The sequence below is a fragment of the Hypanus sabinus genome, chromosome 9, assembly GCF_030144855.1.
Source record: "Hypanus sabinus isolate sHypSab1 chromosome 9, sHypSab1.hap1, whole genome shotgun sequence".
In the NCBI taxonomy this organism is placed as follows: domain Eukaryota; kingdom Metazoa; phylum Chordata; class Chondrichthyes; order Myliobatiformes; family Dasyatidae; genus Hypanus; species Hypanus sabinus.
In genome coordinates, this window is record NC_082714.1 from 155587039 (window position 1) to 155607450 (window position 20412).

General features: G+C 44.0%; 1 protein-coding gene across 5 annotated transcripts in view; it reads right to left on the reverse strand.

Moving 5' to 3' along the window:
• The window catches only part of LOC132399937 (rho GTPase-activating protein 39-like), a 204067-nt gene that overhangs the window by 32176 nt on the left and 151479 nt on the right, over nt 1-20412 (reverse strand). For 4 of the 5 annotated variants that reach the window (XM_059980892.1, XM_059980896.1, XM_059980893.1 and 1 more), the window contains one exon: nt 1471-2788. In XM_059980892.1, the coding sequence (XP_059836875.1) occupies nt 1471-2788 (1318 nt within the window). Of the gene's footprint in view, nt 1-1470; nt 2789-19132; nt 19362-20412 lie in introns of those variants that run through there. The other variant, XM_059980895.1, reaches the window with a different exon arrangement.

A 20412-nucleotide genomic window follows, 5' to 3' on the forward strand; every position in this document is an offset into this window, starting at 1 on the left:
CTGGATATTTAGAGGAACAAATTTAAAAAGAGATTGTAGACTGTTGCAAGAAGCACAAGGTTGATATTGCAGTGATTTTAACTTTCCACATATTAACTGGGAATCCCATACTATAAAAGGCCTAGAAACCATAGAAAGAGTGCAGAGGAGATTTACACAGATGCTGCCTGGATTGGGGAGCATGCGCTATGAGAATAGGTTGAGTGAACTTGGCATTTTCTCCTTGGAGTGACGGAGGATGAGAGGTGACCCAACAGAGGTGTATAAGATGATGAGAGGCATTGGCTGTGTGGATAGTCAGAGTCTTTTTCCAAGGGCTGAAATGGCTAACACAAAAGGGCACAGGTTTAAGGTGCTTGGTGCATTCTATAGTTTAATGGTTTTAGCTGAAGGGCCTGTTTCTGAGCTGCAATTCTCTAAGAATACAGAAAGCCTTGTTATAAAGACAGGGTTTTGTACTGTCGATTGAGGGAGAGGATGGTATTAGCCAGCTGACAACTCAAAACCATGCCATTTAAGATGTTATTTTAAAGTAGCTTTTATGGCTTCTGAGAGCGTCAACAGTTTCAATATCCCCTCTGAAAAGTGTCACTGCAAACTGCTCACAAGCCCCAGGGCTGGGGAATCAAGAACGAGAGGGCATAGGGTTAAAGTGAAAAGGGAAAGATTTAATAGGAACTTGAGGGACATTTTGTTTTAAACAGAGAGTGGTATATGTGTGGACTGTGGTTGAGATGGAAGATAAATCAGCCATAATGGGTCAAATGGCCTAATTCTGCTCCAGTGTCGTATGGAATCAACTGCCAGAGGAAGTGACTGAGGCAGGTAAAATAACAACTTTTTAAATATGGTTGGACTGGTACATGGATTGCAAAGGTTTAGAAGGTTATGGGCCAAAACTTGTCAAAGCGATTAGCTTGGACGGGGCAATCTTGGTTGGCCAGAAGGGTTTGTTTCTGTGTTGGAAAAACTTGGGGCCTCTACTCACTGGAAAGTCAACAAGAATGAGGGGACATCTCATTGAAACCTATCAAACGTTGAAAGGCCTCGACAGAGCAGATTCGGAGAGGATGTTTTCTACAGTGGGGGAGTCTAAGACCAGAGGATACAGCCTCAGAATAGAGGTAAATCCATTTAGTGGAGATGAGGAGGAATTTCTTTGGCCAGAGAGTGGCAGATCTGTGGAATTCATTGCCACAGGCAGCTGGAATGGCCAGGTCACTGGGTATATTTAAAGCAGAGGTTGATAGATTTTTGATTGGGATACAGGGAGAAAGCAGGAGATTGGGGGCTGAGAGGGAAATTTCATCAGCCATGATGAAATGGGACAGCAGACTCGATAGGCCAAATGGCCAAATTTTGCTTCTACATCTCATTGTCTTATGGAAATTACATTCCAATTGAGCACCAAGAATCTGGCTCCCAACTATTAAGCTCAAGCACACAAGTTAACAAGAGGTGTCTCCTTACCTGTGGTGTGTTCCGTACAGGGCTTGGCAATGAAAGACTAATCTGACTGGTTATGCTTCTTTCCAATGAATTGCTGGAAAAATCCACCTTTTCAAATGTTCTTTTCTGACGGACAACTTCCTGCCGTGTTGATAGTTCACTGTCAACTGAGGCTCTTATCTCAGAGTTCAATTTATGCAAGGACCTGTTGCTGGCTGCAATGTTGTCCTTTGAGCAGAGGTTAGTGTACTGCCTGAGGTGGCGGCCTTCGGACTGCAGGCGAATCTTATGAATGTCCGCAAGAATACAACTCTCGGCGATGTCCGCGTTCAGGCTTGCCTGGCTGCCCCTGACCTCCACGGCCCGGCCCACCACCGCCCGCATCTCCGCCATCAGCTTCTCGTTAAGGACGTTGAGTTCGCTGCTGCTGCCCAGGGACCCAGGCCTGGCCTGGCCTGCTGCGGTCCTCCTGCCCTTCCTGCGCCTCAGGCTGGGAGAAGGGCCCGTCGAGTAACCCGAGTCCTGGTGGCTGATCACAGATGTTGGGTACTCCTGCGACTGCATGCTGCTCTGGCGACTGTGTAGCTCGTTGCCTTTCAGTGAGTTTGCATCCAAGATCTTCCACTGCTGCTTGCTGTGGTCCTTGGCCACTAAGGGCCCCGAGTGAGTTATGGAGCTGTTGCACGTGCCATTCGGGGAAGGTGTCTGCTTTGAAGCTGGGTCAATGTTTACCATCTGTTTAATGTATTCTCTGCCGACTGGACTGTACTCTGTATTGGATGGCTTCCTTGCGTGTTTATTGATACCCTGTGGCTGAAAGGCAGAGTTCTGAAGCAGCTTCGTCGGCCCCTTTTGTGACGCCTGGCCAGCAACCTTCTGGGCTGCCGCTTTACCACGAGGAACCCCCTCCAGCTCCACCTCCATCGGCGGTTCATCGTAGATCGGCGACTCGATTGGTGGCTCATCGTAAATGGGGGCTGCAGAGGCACACTTTGGAGACAGAGGCTGCGCTTGCCCAGAATGGGCCTTCTGGGGGGTTTGGTGCTGAGGGCCATTCGTCAACACAAGGCAGAAGCCCCCATTTTCGGTCTTCTTTAGGTGTAGGGATGGCTTGGACTCGAGGGCGGTGGGGGCCTTTCCCCCGAGTGGGAAACAGGCAGCCTGCTGCGCTTGGGCCTGGCTTGGGGCTCTGGCAGAGTGGGGCTTCTCCACAGTGGCTGACGGAGTGTTCTGTTGCTGGGTTACTGAGCCGTGCGAGGAGACCGAACTCGTTCCACTGTCTACTTTTACCAGCATCGATGCCTTTGTGCCTGGGGCAGGCTGCCAGGTGGGATTTGTCCTGAGAAAGAGGAGATAATTTTAGCATTACATGTTCCTCATTCTGGCATTAAAAATAGCAATAAAAATGGGAATAATTAACATTAATGTACATCATTACTGTGATATACTGAGTGTACAAGTGTTCCATGGAATTCAGGCCCAGCAGCACCACACAGGAAGCACATATCTCACTATGTGACCCCTGCAGTCTCTGTCAAGGTGAAGTGCACACGAAAATGGAAGTTATAATGGTGGTGGGGTTTATTGTGTCACTAGAACATTACAGCACAGGGCACCATGTTGTGCCCGCCTCTTAACCTACTTCAAAATAAACTAAACCTTCCTTCCTACACAAACCCCCATTTTTCTATTAACCTAGAGTCTGTTAAAGCCCCCAAAGCATCTACCTCCACCACCACCCCGAGCAGCACATTTCACTCACTCACCACTCTCTGCGTAAAGAACTTGACTCGGACATCCCCCCCACACAGCTTTCCTCCGATCACCTTAACATTATGCCCGCTCGTATTAACCATTTTGACAGTGAGAAAACGTATCTGGCTATCCACTCGATTTGTGCCTCCTGTTATCTTGTACACCTCTGTCAAGTCACCTCTCTTTGTCCTTCACTCCAAAGAGAAATGCCCTGGCTCGCTCAAGCTGTCCTCATAAGACATGCTGTCTAATCGAGGCAGCATCATGGTAAACCTCCTCTGCACTCTCTCCAAAACTTCCACACCCTTCCCATAATGAAGTGACCAGAACTGAACATAATATTCCAGTAGCTGTGGTTTGAAATGTTCTTGAACAATAACGATGGAAAAATCACTGGGCAGTGCAGCTGGTAGAGAGGTTAAGATGCACAATATTCTATGCGAGGTCCAACCAGGATTTTATAGATTTGCACATTACCTCACGGCTCTTGAACACACACACACACACACACACACACACAATTAGAAAATCTCTATTTACTGGCTAAAAACATATTTATTTCAATATTGTGTGCCATCCTACAAAGTAAACGAAGTGTGAACGGTGTATTAACATAGAACAGTGCAGGCCAGGAGTGGTGGTAGAGGCGGCTACATTAGGGGCGTTTTTAAGAAACATTTAGGTGGGCACATGGATGATAGAAAAATGGAGGGCTCTGTGGAGCAGAAGGCTTACATTGAGCTTAGTCGTAAAGGTCAGCACAATCTTGTGCTGAAGGGCCTGTACAGTTATTTCTATGAAATAGGTCAGTAATGATAAAGCTGATTCTGATGTTGTCCATTTTCAAAATTTAAGCACTGGATGAATCAGAGAGAAGCTGGTCGACAAGCCTTTGGGATGCAAAGGTTGACACTATACGAAGTACGAAACCCTGTCTGTGTTAAAGTTGTATTTATGGCTTTGCATCTATGTCCATAACTTCAGAAGAATATCCTTGGCCCCATGGAGTGATCATCAGCTCTGCTATTTATAGACAAGGGGAAGTGATGGAATTTCGTTGATAGATGCTGAGGAAAGCTGCAACCTTAAATTAGCTTCAGCTTTAGCCTTGGCTCTGAAAACAGGTGGATAAGGGCAGGGCAATAAGGTCACCTGTTTGCCCTGGGCTGCAGGAACGGCACAAAATAATAAAATAATTCTGATACGCAAACATGAGGAAATCTGCAGATGCTGGAAATTCAAGCAACACACACAAAATGCTGGTGGAACGCAGCAGGTCAGGCAGTATCTATAGGGAGAAGCACTGTTGACACTTCCGGCCAAGACCCTTCGTCAGGACCAAGTGAAAGAAGGGAGAGTAAGAGATTTGAAAGTGGGAGGGGGAGTGGGAGATCCCAAATGATAGGAGAAGACAGGAGGGGAGGGGTGAAGCTGACAGCCAGAAAGGTGATTGGCAAAAGGGATACAGAGCTGGAGAAGGGAAAGGATCATGGGACGGGAGGCCTCGGGAGAAAGAAAGGGGGAGGGGAGCACCAGAGGGAGATAGAGAACAGGCAGAGTGACGGGCAGAAAGAGGGAGAAAAATAAAGGAGTGGGGAAACACTAAATATATCAGGGATGGGGTAAGAAGGGGAGGAGGGCATTAACAGAAGTTAGAGAAATCAATGTTCATGCCATCAGGTTGGAGGCTATCCAGACGGAATATAAGGTGTTGTTCCTCCAACCTGAGTGTGGCTTCATCTTGACAGTAGAGGAGGCCATGGATTGACATATCAGAATGGGAATGGGACGTGGAATTAAAATGTGCGGCCACTGGGAGATCCTGCTTTCTCTGGTGGACAGAGCGTAGGTGTTCAGCAAAACAGTCTCCCAGTCTGTGTCGGGTCTCATCAATATATTGAAGGCCGCACCGGACGCAGTATACCACACCAGCCGACTCACAGGTGAAGTGTCGCCTCACTTGGAAGGACTGTCTGGGGCCCTGAATGGTGGTGAGGGAGGAAGTGCAAGGGCAGATATAGTACTTGTTCCACTTACAAGGGTCAATACTAGGAGGGAGATTAGTGGGAAGGGATGGGGGAGGACGAATGGACAAGGGAGTTGCATAGGGAACGATCCCTGCGGGAAGCAGAAAGGGTGGGAGAGGGAAAAATGTGCTTGATGGTGGGATCCCGTTGGAGGTGGCGAAAGTTACGGAGAATGGGAAAGCAGAATCTCCCCAGTGGCCACACATTTTAATTCCACGTTCCATTTCCATTCTGATATGTCAATCCATGGCCTCCTCTACTGTCAAGATGAAGCCACACTCAAGTTGGAGGAACAACACTTGATATTCCATCTGGGTAGCCTCCAACCTGATGGCATGAACATTGATTTCTCTAACTTCTGTTAATGCCCCCTTCCCTTCTTACCCCATCCCTTATTCATTTATTAATTATTTTTTCTCTTTTTTCTTCTTTTCTCTCTCTCTGTCCCTCTCACAATCACTCCCTGCCTGCTCTCCATCTCCCTCTGGTGCTCCCTTCCCTTCTTTCTCCCTAGGCCTCCCGTCCCATGATCCTTTCCCCTCTCCAGCTCTGTATCCCTTTTGCCAATCAACTTTCCAGCTCTTGGCTTCATCCCTCCCCCTCCCCCTTTCAAATCTCTTACTATCTCTTCTTTCAGTTACTCCTGACAAAGGGTCTCCACCCGAAACATCGACAGTGCTTCTCCCTATAAATACTCACGGAAATCCATCCACAAAGGAAAGCTTCACTGTCGGAGATGCACACCTGGACAAAATGCTGAACAAAGAAACCTTGCATTCTACAGATTCTACTGGTTTGAAGAGCAAAGGAAACACATCTGTTGTTTAGCCAATTTCTGCCCTCTGACCAATATCACAAAAAGCAGATGATGTGCTCACTTGATAAACACAAGAGATTCTGCAGATGCTGGAATTCTTGAGCAACACGCACAAACTGCTGGAGGAACTCAACAGGTTGGGCAGCACCCATGGACAGGAACAAAGAGTCAACGTTTTGGGCTGTGACCCCTCATCAAACACTCACAAACATGAGAAAGTCTGCAGATGCTGGAAATCCAAAGCAACACATCAAGGGAACAGACTAAACAGTCGCGTTTTACACTGACCAGAAGATGTTGACTCTCATATTGCCGTTTATAAGAACTCGCTGTGCATGAAACACCTGGAGATGTTCTGAGGTTAAGCACAGGGATATGCAAATACACATTTTTTTACAATATCTTCACCCAGCCAATGTTAATTCAGTTATTGTTTTAATTTCTTACTTTCCAGAACAAGGTAAACGCAGCATCGATTCAAACTTTAACTTCCCTGCTCTTCCAGCTGAAACTGTACAAAAACTGAGCAGACTTCAAACCGGAAAGCCAGCAGAGAGAAAGTAAAGCACGCAGTGGAACAGGGCCAAAAGGAACAGAAAGGTCTGTATTCCTGTGTACATTTAGTATCGGAATGTGGACCTATTGGAACAGTCCCTTCTCAATGGTTTAACTCTTAAACTAAAGTAACAATATTGTATTGGAGATAGTTTATTCGTATTAACCCTGTGAAATCAATTTCTCATTTCAAACTCTTTTTGTTTGGATCAACTCTCAACCTGATAAAGAATACAGAACTTTTCAGAATTTCAGTCTCAAGAACACCATCTGTGCCGACCATGATGCCAATTTCAAAGTAAACTTATTACCGAAGTACATACAGTACAGTGCAAAAGTCTGAGGCACATATATAGAGCTAGGGTGCCCAAGACTTTTGCATAGTACTGTATTTATCAACATGGAGTGGAGACCAAATTTGTTAAGTCTGGCAGGAGCAAAGGATATAGGGAATGGCGAGGGTGGAGTGTCACGGGAGGGGTGTGGGACAGGTGGTAGAGAAGGAGTGCCGGGGCAGTGGGGTGGCATAAATGAAGACACACCCAACCCTGTGACACCAGGCAAGGTCATTTGATTCTAAACAATCAGTTCATTGATCATTACCTTTCTGGTGCTTCCCACTCCCTCCCCTCCCCCTTCTCACAACGATGATTCCCCTTCTCCCTGCCCCCTTCCCACTCTCAGTCCACAATAGAGACCCGTTTCAGAATCAGGTTTATCATCACTCACATATGTCATGAAATTTGTTTTTTTTTGTGTGGGAGCAGTACAGTGCAAAACATAAAATTACTACAGTACTGTGCAAAAGTCTTGGGCACCCTAGTTATACATATGTGCCTCAGTATGGTTTCAGAGCCACTATTCGAGAGCTTCTGCAGGTTATGAGCATTTATGTACAGCCCGTACGTAAAAACAATGTTTCGGAGACTAACGGAATGGATACGGTCACCTCCTGCCATTTTGGGGTCTCAGTTCATGGCCGTGTTTCAGTCTTGCAAACAGCTTGAGTTAAAAACATTTCAGATAATCGGGAGCCTGCTGTAACCTGGAGAGGACTCACTATTCAACTCCAACCACCAACCCACTTAAAATAAAATCTCTTTAATTAGCTTTTATGATCAATGTTTGTTCCTGTACTTACACAAGGTTTTAGTGATTCATTCGCACCGATTCCCTCTCCTCCTCCATCTCTGATGTTGTGGTTTGACATTCTCGGATGTGAAGACAATGATCTCACTTAGCTCCATATGGAATTCTATCTGCTTTAACGATATGCACTGGGTTGATCAGCGCCCCTGTGTAAGCTCCAGCTCCATCCTCACTGATGACTATGCCTTCCAAATACAGTGCTATTTTTGGTAACAACTCCTACAACCGCATCATTAACATGAGAGAGAACTGTGTGTCCCAAATAGGGAACAATTGACTGTATGAGATATCACAGCACACCAATCAGGAAATAGGCCATCGCTCCCATTCTGTCCGTTTCCTCTCCCATATCTGTATTATGCTTTGACTGACCAAGAGCTTGACTGTAAAGATATGGCTATTTTTCCATTTAAATATATTAAATTCTTTAAATGCATGAACCATCAATCACGTTGTCAACATCTTGCAGTTACCTAATACAGTGAAGCACATGAGGTAAGATGTTCTGTATTCTGCTGTGTGGCTCTCAACCACCAGCTCAGAGTTCATAGAAACACAGAAAATAGGTGCAGGAGTAGGCCATTCGGCCCTTCGAGCTTGCACCGCCATTCAGTATGATCATGGCTGATCATCCAACTCAGAACCCTGTACCTGCTTTCTCTAAAAGTTCCATTTTCTGCTTTGAGCTCCAGGCTTCTTCTAGTCAATCTGCACGGTTCTAAGCTTGATCAGGCACAACATACTTCCCATTTCACAGCACAAGAGTTGACAGAGATAGTTACCAAAATGAATACCCTGCGGCTATCAGCGACCACTGATTGGGGTTTGATTCCTGCCCTGTCCGTAGGGAGTCTGTACATTCTCTCCGTGACCTTGCAGGTTTTCTCTGGGTGTTACGATTTCCTCCCACATTCATAAAGGCATACGGGTTAGGGTTAGAAAGTAAGTTGAGGGCACAAACTAGCTTGGCACTAGAAGGATGGAGACTTGCAGATTGTGCCCCCAGCACAATCCTCGCTGATTTGATTTGACGCAAATTACGCACTTCACGATGTTTCAACGTGCATGTGACAAACAAAGCTAATCGCTTTATATCTTCTTTCATCTATTTCATACACATCTCAGATGAGCAGAATTTAACAGACCTTTACACAGGCTGCCAAGTTTTTAAATTGGTTAGATATCCCATCCCAAATGCATCCACTTCCTTTTGCCTGTAAATTCAAACTGTTTAGAATACTAAACGCTTTCATGTCTCTGTGTGCCCTAAGTGGACAAAAGCCTCACACACACAAAACTCTGCATTTAACAGCAGTGTTGTTTTCTGATCCACCCATTCCACCTCCTTCTCAGGGAGGCTGCGATCCTGCCAGCTCCACTTGAACTGAGTAATTAAAGTCCATGAAAATATCTTCCTGGAACCACAATTCCAAGTTCAAAGTACATACTGTGGCATGCAAAAGTTTGGGCACCCCTGGTCAAAATTCCTGTTACTGTGAATAGTTAAGTGAGTAGAAGATGAACTGATCTCCAAAAGTCATAAAGTTAAAGATGAAACATTCTTTCCAACATTTTAAGCAAGATTAGTGCATTTTTGTATTGTATAATTTTAGAGTGAAAAAAAGGAAAGGAGCACCATGCAAAAGTTTGGGCACCTAAGAGATTTAAGCTCTCAGATAACTTTTACCGAGGTCTCAGAGTTTAATTAGCTTGTTAGGGCTATGGCTTGTTCACAGTCATCGTTAGAAAAGGCCAGCTGATGCAAATTTCAAAGCTTTATAAATACCCTGACTCCTCAAACCTTGTCCCAACAACCAGCAGCCATGGGCTCCTCTAAGCAGCTGCCTAGCACTCTGAACATTAAAATAAATGATGCCCACAAAGCAGGAGAAGGCTAGAAGAAGATAGCAAATTGCTTTCAGGTAGCCATTTCTTCAGTTCGTAATGTACTTAAGAAATGGCAGTTAACAGGAATGGTGGAGGTCAAGTTGAGGTCTGGAAGACCAAGAAAGCTTTCTGAGAGAATTGCTTGTAGGATTGTTAGAAAGGCAAATCAAAACCCCCGTTTGACTGTAAAAGACCTTCAGGAAGATTTAGCAGACTCTGGAGTGGTGATGCACTGTTCTACTGTGCAGCAACACCTGCACAAATATGACCTTCATGGAAGAGTTATCAGAAGAAAACCTTTCCTGCAACCTCACCACAAAATTCAAAGTCAGAAGTTTGCAAAGGAACATCTAAACAAGCCCGATGCATTTTGGAAACAAGTCCTGGGGACTGATAAGTTAAAGTAGAATTTTTTGGCCAAAATGAGCAAAGGTATGTTAGGAGTAAAAAGGGTGCAGAATTTCATGAAAAGAACACCTCCCCAACTGTTAAGCATAGGGGTGGATTGATCATGCTTTGGGCTTGTGTTGTAGCCAGTGGCACGGGGAACATTTCACTGGTAAAAGGAAGAATGAATTCAATTAAATACCAGCAAATTCTGGAAGCAAACATCACACCGTCTGTAAAAAAGCTGAAGATGAAAAGAGGATGGCTTCTACAACAGGATAATGATCCTAAACACACCACAAAATCCACAATGGACTACCTCAAGAGGCAAAAGCTGAAGGGTTTGCCATGGCCCTCACAGTCCCCCGACCTAAATATCATTAAAAATCTGTGGATAGACCTCAGAAGAGCAGTGCATGCAAGACAGCCCAAGAATCTCTCAGAACTAGAAGCCTTTTGCAAGGAAGAATGGGCGAAACAAGAATTGAGGACTCTTAGCTGGCTACAGAAAGCATTTACAAGCTGTGATACTTGCCAAAGGGGGTGTTATTAACTACTGACCATGCAAGGTGCCCAAACTTTTGCTTCAGGCCCTTTTCCTTTTTTGTTATTTTGAAACTGTAAAAGATGGAAATGAAAAAGTAATCTTGCTTAAAATATTAAAGAAATGTGTATTCTTTAGCTTTATGTCTTTTGGAAATCAGGTCATCTTTTACTTGCTATTCACAGTAACAGAAATTTTGACCAGGGGTGCCCAAACTTTTGCATGCCACTGTATATATGTATATGTACAACCCCGAGATTCGTTTTTTTTGTGGGCATACTCAATAATCTATAGAACATATGTAACAGAATCAATGAAAGACCACCCAACTAGGGTGTTTAATCAGTGTAGAAGACAACAAACTGTGCAAATACAAGGAGGAAATAATAATAAAGAATAAATAAGCAATAAATATCGAGAACATGAGATGAAGAGTTCCTGAAAGTCCATAGTTTGTGGGAACAGTTCAGTGATGGATGGGGCAAGTGAAGTTAACCCTTTTGGTTCAGGAGCCTTTTGGTTGAGGAGTAATAACTGTTCCTGAACCTGGTGGTGTGGGTCCTGAGGTTCCTGTACCTTCCTGATGACAGCAATGAGAAGAGAGCATGACCTGGGTAGTAGGGGATCTCTGATGATGGATGCTGGTTTCCTGCAACAGCACTCCATGTAGATGTACCCAGTGGTGGGGAGTGCTTTACCCATGACAGACTGAGCCATTTTCATTACTTTTTGTGAGATAAGTGCAGATCCGATGAAGAAATAACGCTACTTTGGTGTTTCATTGTTTTCACCTTTCACATACGAATGCAAAACTGAGAGAACAAACCAGATGATGAAAACTGCCCACAGAGCTCGATCTAAACAAACTAGCAATTTTGCAATCTCTTGAAAGATTCAGCGATCGTGACTCTCAGGAATGCAGGTACGGTACTTTGAAGCACACAAAGGTCGACCATCGCCGACTAAAGAGTCGAGCCAGGTTAAAGCATCGAGACCCAAGAACGGAAAAGAAGCTGGTGTTCAGCCCCACTACTCTGAGCCTGCCAAAATCCCTGATCTTCGCCTGTGCTGTCTGCCTGAGTGTGACCCGTCACCCTCTCTTTTGCTACTACCATGGGGCAGGTGTCTTGAGTCCCAACACCATTGGGTTCAGGAACATCTGTTGCCCTGTAGGCAGTGGGCTTCTGGATTGGCATGGCAGCTTCGCCCATCTCTGTGTGGAATTGACTCCACATTATGTAGACCGGGGTTCCCAACCTTTTTTTTATGCCATGCACCAATACTATTAAGCAAGGGGTCTGTGGACCTCAGATTAGGAACCGCTGATCTAGACTCATTTTCAGATGCCCTGCCTTTGTCATGTATGGTTTTTCATGGATTCTGTTGTATTTCTTTATTTTCTTGTGAAAGCCTGAAAGAAAATAAATAACAAGAAACACCAACTTAATTACCTAAATTCCCCTATATCCTAGTTGTGCAAGGAATGTATCTATAATGGTTCTGAAAGCTGGACATTTATATTCAGTTAAGATCAGGGCTGCTTTTTGACTTACACTTCATTGCATGTTTTGATGTACATGTGACAAATAAAGCTGCTCTTTAATTATCACCTTTGGCAAAATAGTACAAATTCTATGACTAAAAGCAACATTTGGCAAACTAACTCCCGGTTTCAGTAACTAAATATGCCATATCAGTAAATGATACCTGCACAATCAAAATTGTTCACTGCCTTCATTTTTTTAAGTAATTGCCTTAATTACTACAATTACAAAATAATTCCCCATCGAACAACACATTTTCAAAAATGAACAGCTACTTCACGCCTACAAACAAAAGCTTTTGGTTAGTGGTCGATGAGGGAAAAAAAAATTACATTTTGAAAGTTGCATTTGTAAAGCAAAAAGCAGAACTAAGACAATAAAATATTTATTTTCCAAAACAGCACAGAGTAGGCCCTTATGACCCTTCGAGCCATGCTGCTTGAGCAATCCCCGACAAATCTGATTAACCCGAAACTAAATACCGTTCTTTGTTAATACCCAGTTCATATTTTAGTTTACTTTGTAATATGACAAAGTAAATAGAGATTTTATATATATGCGGGGGGGGGGGTGTATTGAGGAATAGTAAGTTGCAAGTTGATAGGGTGGTTAAGAAGGTGTATGATTTGTTGCCCTTCATTAGTTGGGGGATTGAGTTCAAGAGCTGTGAGGTAATATTGCAACTCCATAAAATCCTGGTTAGATCATACTTGGACTATTGTGCAGCTCAACCACTCTACCAGTTGCACTGGCCATTGTTTTCCATTGTTATTGTTTTAAGAACATTTCAAACCACAACTACCTGGAATATTGTGGTCCGTTCTGGTCGCCTCATCATTCAAGGATGTCCAAGCTTTAGAGGGGGTGCGGAGGAGATTTACCAGGATGCTGCCTGGATTAGAGAGCATGTCTTAGGAGGATAAATTGAGCAAACCAGGGCTTTCTCTCTGGAATGAAAGAGGATAAGAGGCAACTTGATGGAGAGGTACAAAATGATGAGAGGCATAGAAAGAGTGAAGATCTAGAGACTTTGCCCCAGGGTGGAAATGGCTAATACAAAAGGACAAAATTTTAAGATGATTGGAGGAAAGTATGGGATGGGGGGGAATATCAGAAGCAACTTTTTATTTTAAACACAGAGTGGTGACTGCATGGGACATGCTGCCGGGGTGGTAGTACATGCAGATACATTAGGAGCATTTCAGAAACATAGACAGGCAATGGATGATAGAAAATTGGAGGGCTGGGTCGTTTTGATCTTGGTTAAAAGGTTGGCGCAATATTGGGCCAAAGGGCATGTACCGCGGTGTACTGCTCTAATGACAGTACGTTTAAATCCACTGCTTGGGTGCAGGCTGTGAGGAAGTGTTTTATTTGTAATTTCATCCAACAGAGATGGAGAGCAAGGGGACATCATCCACGTGAATGCTGAGGACTGGGCAGGTGGAGGAAGTGGGCAGAGTCTCAGAATAGAAGAACGCCCCTTCAGAAGAGGAATGAGAAGGTAATGCTTTAGCCAGAGAAGGTGAATCTGTGGAACTCACTGCCACAGGCGGCTGTGGAGGCCAAGTCATTGCGTATATTTAAAGAGGAGGTTGATAGATTTTTGATAAGTCAGGCAGTCAGAGATCACGGGGAGAAAGCAAGAGAGTGGGCGTCAAGAGTGATAATAGATCAGCCATGGTGGAATACCAAGAAGATCTGACGGACCAAATGGCCTAATTCTCCTATAAATCAGCCATGATTGAAGGGCAGAGCGGACGCAAAGAACCAAATGGACAAATTCTGCTCGTATGTCTTATGGGAAGGAGGATAGAAAACACAATCCAACCAAAGAAAAATAACGCTCACAGCTAAAAAGGCCAGAGGATATATCTGACCAACTGTTTTGAAGAAATAAAGAAAAACAGCTGTGGAATTAGGAATGAATTATCACTGTTCTTAAATTACAAGGAACCTTCAGGCAATAGTTAATCTCTGATGAAGTGTGGAAAAAAAGCCCCCATTTATTCGACAGGGATCAATACACTCTTCCCGGCAACAGCCTCTTATTGGAATTATAGTCCCATGGGTTCACAGCACTTGGCCCAAATGATCATTCTTCTTTACGTCTCAACAACAACTGTTAGCAGGCTGTGTAGGAAGGGCACGATAAACCAGTTTAATCCCACCCTTTTCCACAAACACAACACCACTTTCAAATCAAGAGCATTCACAAACCTCATCTTGATACATTAACTCATTACCTCAAAATCCACAAGTCAACCAGCTCAAAGTTGTCAGCCTGATCTAGACTGACTCTGCGAACAATGCTGTGACTTTATAGGATCATAAAAACTATGAGTTTATTTTTGAATTCTAGCACCAGATTTCCTAAAAATTAACTTGCAGGTTGAGCGTGTGGTGACGAAGGAGAAAGTAACGTTAACAATCATTTCCAGAGGACAAGAGTAAAAAGGTAAGGAAGTAATGTTGAGACTTTATAAGGCCTTGGCCAGACTGCATTCGGAGTATTTTGAGCAGTTTTGGGTCCCGTGTCCAAGAAGGGATGTACTTTGGCATAGGAGAGGGTCCAGACGAGGTTCACGAGAATGAAGTGGGGAGAGGTCTCATTCAAGCCTATTCAATATTGTAAGGTCTAGATAGAGTGTACATGAAGAGAATATTTCCATTAGTGGGAAAAGAGCACAGCTTCAGTACACAGTGACACCCCTGCAGATCAGATGGAGAGGAACTCCTTCAGTCAGAGGGGGCTGAATCTGTGGAATTCATTGCCACAGATGGCTATGGAGGCCAAGTCATTGGGTATATTTAAAGCTGAGGTTGATAGGTTCTTCATTAATAAGGCAGCAAAGGTTACCCCGTCCACAAGGCACACAGGGATAATGGACTTTTTTATCCCTCTCGGAGAAAAGTCATGCTGCTATCAAGGACAAAACCATTGGATTCCTGCCTGGGAGGAGAGAGAGGAAATGGGTTTGAGTTGATAGTGGTTAGTGTGGATGGCATTCTGTGCTGGCACAAGATTACCTACTCACGTAACATAACAAGAAACCAAATCAGAAAGAAACATGTCCATAGTCATTGTCCATTCATGAATCATTAAATATGTGAGGTTCCAACTAGTAACCACCTATTGAGCTGGGGGGAAAGAATGACATTTATTCCTCAAATAACAGGCCAATCCTATGACATACGCACACGTACTGCTGAAGCAAAGGTAATCCCAAATTTGGAATTTGGTTGACGTGACAAACCTAAATTGTATCTGAATAATCCTCTGGACTTCTATCTATTGTAGTGAGATAAAGTGACTTCAAAAGTCCTGTCCTCCCCAATAATTCAGAAACCTCTAGAATGGATTAAAATATCTCTGAATTCCATATGAAATATCTCTTAAGCATTGCAGACAGGTTTATAAATGAACTTTTTGTCCTTTTCTTTTGCCCATTACAGAACGCTAGTTTTCCCAGCAGCTCCCATTTTGGTTCTATTTTCTAATTCCACTCTAACACATCACTCCACGACTCCCTCTACTTCCACAATGAGGCCACACTCAGGTTGAAAGAGCAACACCTCATATTCCATCTGGGTAGCTTCCAAAGTGAAGACACAAATATCGGTTTCTCTAACTTCCGGTAATTTCTCCCCATCCCTCCTCTTTTTCCTTTCCCCGTTTTGGCTTCCATCTTACCCCTTTCTCTTCCCATCACCTCCCTCTGCTGCCCCTCCTCCCCCCTTTTCTCCCATGATCCACTCTCCTCTCCTATCAGATTCCTCTTTCTTCAGCTCTCTTCCTCTTCCACCTATCACCTCTCAGCTTCTCATTTCATTTCCCTCACCTGTTTTCATCAGCAGCAAACTTGAAGCCTTCCCCCCCCCCCCACCTTCTTCTTCTGGTTCCTCCCCCTTCCTTTCCAGTCCCCATGAAGGGTCTCGGCCCAAAACATTGACTGTTCATTCCTCTCCATTGATACTGCTCAGTTCTAATACTTTGTGTGTGTTACTCTGGATTTCCAACATCTGCAGAATCGCTTTTGATTACATTAAATGGATTTTAAGCCATGATCAAGCAGAACTATTTGGCTTTGCCAGTTAATTTCACTCTTCTCAGGGAGGTAGGGGACTGATTGTTCAGACAGAAACAGTTCCAATTTCAAGCAGCTTCTGATTCTGCACAAAAAAAACTATTTATTTTGGCAGTCAATTAGTTTGCTCTTTAATTTAAACAAATCTACTGCAGTTCTGGCCCACAACCATGATGCCAATTGAAAGGACAACTTTCCAAGAACGATTTCCTTAATTAGTTGAGCGATCATCAGCCTTGCATGCAAACTGAGCATTTCCAGAGGAGACCGATCCAAAACTCAGACCATCTAACCCCATGTGCTCTTCATCCACAGACATATACACTCAGCAGCTACTTTACCAGCTATCTGCTGTACCTAAGGAAATGGTCATTGAGTTTATGTTCCTGGCCTTCAGCTGCTGTAACCCATCCACTTCAAGATTCAATGTGCTGGGGGTTCAGAGATGCTCATCTGCCCACCACTGTTGTAACAATGTGGATAGTTGGGTTATCGTCACCTTCCTGTCAGCTTGAACCAGTCTGGCCGTTCTCCTCTGACCTCTCACATTAACAAGGCATTTTTGCCCACAGAATTGTAGCTCACTGAACGTTTTTGTTCCCCACACCATTCTCGATAAACTCTACAGACTGTTATACGTGAAAATCCCAGGAGACCAGTAGTTCCTGAAATACACAAACAGCCCCATCTGGCACCAACAATCATTCCATGGCCAAAGTCACTTAGATCATTCTGATGTTTGGTATGAACAACTGAACCTCTTGACCGTGTCTGCATGCAACTTTGCAATGAGTTGCTGCCACATGATTGGCTGACTAGATATTTGCAATTATAAATGAGGTGTACAGGTGTACCTAATAAAGTGGCCACTGAGTATACGTATCTCAACATCCTGCACAGCACAATTGTAAATTGCTCCCCTTTTGGTGCCCATATCTTCAGCTGCTGTGCATCAAGCTTTGCATTCCTAAATAAACCCAAATAGAGGTGTATAAGATTATTATGGTCATTGATCGCATGGATAGCCAGAGGCCTTTTCACAAGGCTGAAATGGCTAACATGAGGGGGCATAGTTTTAAGGTGCTTGGAAATAGGTACTGAGGGGACATCATGGGAAAGTTTTTCCAAAGAGTGATGAGTGCATGGAATGCACTGCCAGCGGCGGTGGAGGGGATATAATAAGGCTTTTTAAAAGCCTCTTAGATAGGTACATGGAACTTAGAAAAATAGAGGGCTATGTTTTAGGGAAATTCTAGGCAGTTTCTAGAATAGGCTATTTGGTCGGTACAACTTTGTGGGCTGATGGGCCTGTAATGTGCTGTAGATTTCTATGTTCGATGTTGTTCTATGTTCCATTCCACGATCATGTGAAATACCCCTAAAAACTGCCTTTTCCTGGTATCCTAATGTTTAACAGATTTGAGTATGCCCACAAGAAACTGAATCTCAGAGTTGTATATGATGACATAAATGTCCTTTGTAAATAAATTTACTTTGGACTTTCTGTATTTGACTTGTTCGACAATCTTCCTTTGAAAGACCATTTTTTGTTTTGCTATGTTAAATGGCAAAATGTAGAAACAAGTTGCTATTTCTGTTGATAAACCCAAGAGGTTCTGCAGATGCTGGAAATCTAAAGCAACGCAGATGAAATGCTCCAACACTTCCTGCAAAAAACGAGGAGACCTGCGTTATTACCACGTGGCCGGGAGCAACATTCTGTATTGGTGTTATTTTGCTGGAATCGGATTTGGGAATTCTCAATGACAGGAGTTCAAACGAAGGACTGGAGGGGTAGATGTTGGATGCTGGAAATTCAGAGAAACATACACAAAAAATGCTGGAGGAACTCAGTAGGTCAGGCAGCATCGACAGAAATGAATAAACAGCCCATGTTTTGGGTCGAGATCCTTCATCTGGACTGGAAAGGAAGAGGGCAGAAGGCAGAAGAAGAAGATGGAGGGAGGGGAAAGAGTAACAAAGCAAATGGGCTCAAGAGAATGATAACCGTACAAGTAGTTTAAATGTAGCCTCAACAACTGTAGGGTATAACTGAGCAAAGGTGTCATTAAAGAAAAGTAGAAAATACTGGAAACATTCAGGAATCCTGGCAGTGTCCAAGGAAAGGGAAACTGAGTTAACATTTCACCACCAAGGTTTTCAATCTGTTGCCCTTTCTACAGATGACCACCAGTATCAGGGTGGAGGAAAAGCAAGCAGGCAGATCGGCAGTTAGATCTGTAGTTGGGGCTCTGCCTGTGATCCGGGACCTGGATGCAACCATCCAGGGGTAGGGAGGACAGTGAACAGATCGGAGGATTGAAAACATAAGCGAAATATTTAAGGGGAACCTGAGGGGGAACTTCTTCATTCAGTGCGGTGTGAGTGTGGAACAAGCTGCCAGTGGAAGTGGCAGGTGTGGGCTCAGCTGCAAGATTTAAGAGAAGTTTGCATAAGTACATGGAAGGGAGAGGCATGAAGGACTATGGTGCAGGTGCAGGTCGATGGGACTAGGCAAAATAAAAAGTTTGGCACAGACTAGATGGGCCAAAGGGCCAGTTTCTGTGCTGTAGTTTGTATGACTTTCAGGGAATGAAGAGGCCACAAGTTGAAACAGAAGTAGCAGAAGACAACAGTACTGGATACCTATTTCACATGCAATCACAAGTCTTAACCCATTGGACCTGGCAGCAGGCGATAAAAATACAATCCCAAGGAAGAAGGGTAGTTTATCCCATCATCAAACACGACTATTTGCTATCATTCCCACAAAAATACAATTCCAGTTCTAAAGCGACCCTACTGAATTATGTGAAAAATGTTTCACAAGGGGTTTTAAAATTCTTGAAACCTCTCCACTGAGACATTGCCCCCCTCGCTAACTTCTGCTGAACCCTGTATTCCCCCAGCTGCTCGAGTCATATACTCACCCAGCCCAGGGAGGTGAAAATTTGTTGCAAAATCTTCCTGCCGACATCTGCGATTTCAAACCTTGCGAAGGAGACTTCTCCTTAAACAGCCCTGAAGGACGCAGTCTGTGATATGCATCAAAATTCCTTTTGTAATCCAAGGTGAACTATCTATTCAACTCTCACCACACAAGATTAGCAAACTGTGCAGTCTCCACAACTATCAGCCAGCCGCTCATATCCACGTTATTTCTTTCTGAGGCGAGGTTTTCACGTAATAAGACAAAAGACAAGCAAGTCCAATGTGCAAAGACACAAACCACCAGAACACAAACACGAGCTGACAGGCCCGTCCAAATCAGATCCGTGTTTGCTGTCCCCTCCCTCGCAGTTTTTTTTTTAACCCACACCACAGGAATACAACCAGCACTTTAATGCAAGGCTGTCAATGGACAGGGTGCTTTGGGCCTCGTTCACAGCTGCACAGTGGACGAACACACCACACTGGCACCGGGAAAGCGCAGATCAGGTCTTATTTTCTCATACCCTCGATCTGGAAATTAAACCCAGCAGACAGCAAACACAGAAATGATTTGCCACAGAGATGAAGGATTATTAGGGCTGCTGAGCTGACAAGTTTGCTGTCTCTGCAACTACTGTACAATTTTGCTGATTGGTTTGCCCTTAGTGCTGTTCACTGATCCCCGGCCTGTCCAAAAAGCCCAGCAGATGGGAATAAACTGAAAGATCAACTTTATTCACCAGATACATTTAAATCTATTAAGAGATTGCTGTGGTGTGTTGGTGCTACAGGACATTAAACAACATCCAGCAATTATACATTATACAGAATCATATAAAGGTGTTCATAAATACATAATCACCTCAGGGGTGTGAGCTCTACTCTCTCTAAACCCATGACTATGTAGGTAAGCATAGCTCAAATGCCTTCTATAAATTTGTTGACGATACAACCATTGTTCACAAAATCTCAGATGGTGATGAGCGGGCGTACAGGAGCAAGATAAATCAACTGGTTGAGTGATGTCACAGTAACATCCTTGCACTCAATGTCATTAAGACCAAAAAAACTGATTGCAGACTTCAGAAAAGGTAGGACAAGAGAACACACACCCGTCCTTGTGAAGGGATCAGAAGTGGGGAGAGTGAGCAATTTTATGTTCCTGGGTGTCAATATCTCTGAGGATCTATCCTGGACTCAACATATTGATGCAGTTACAAAGGAGGCATGGCAGCAGCTATTTTTTTTTAAGAAGTTTGAGGAGATTTGGTTTGTCACC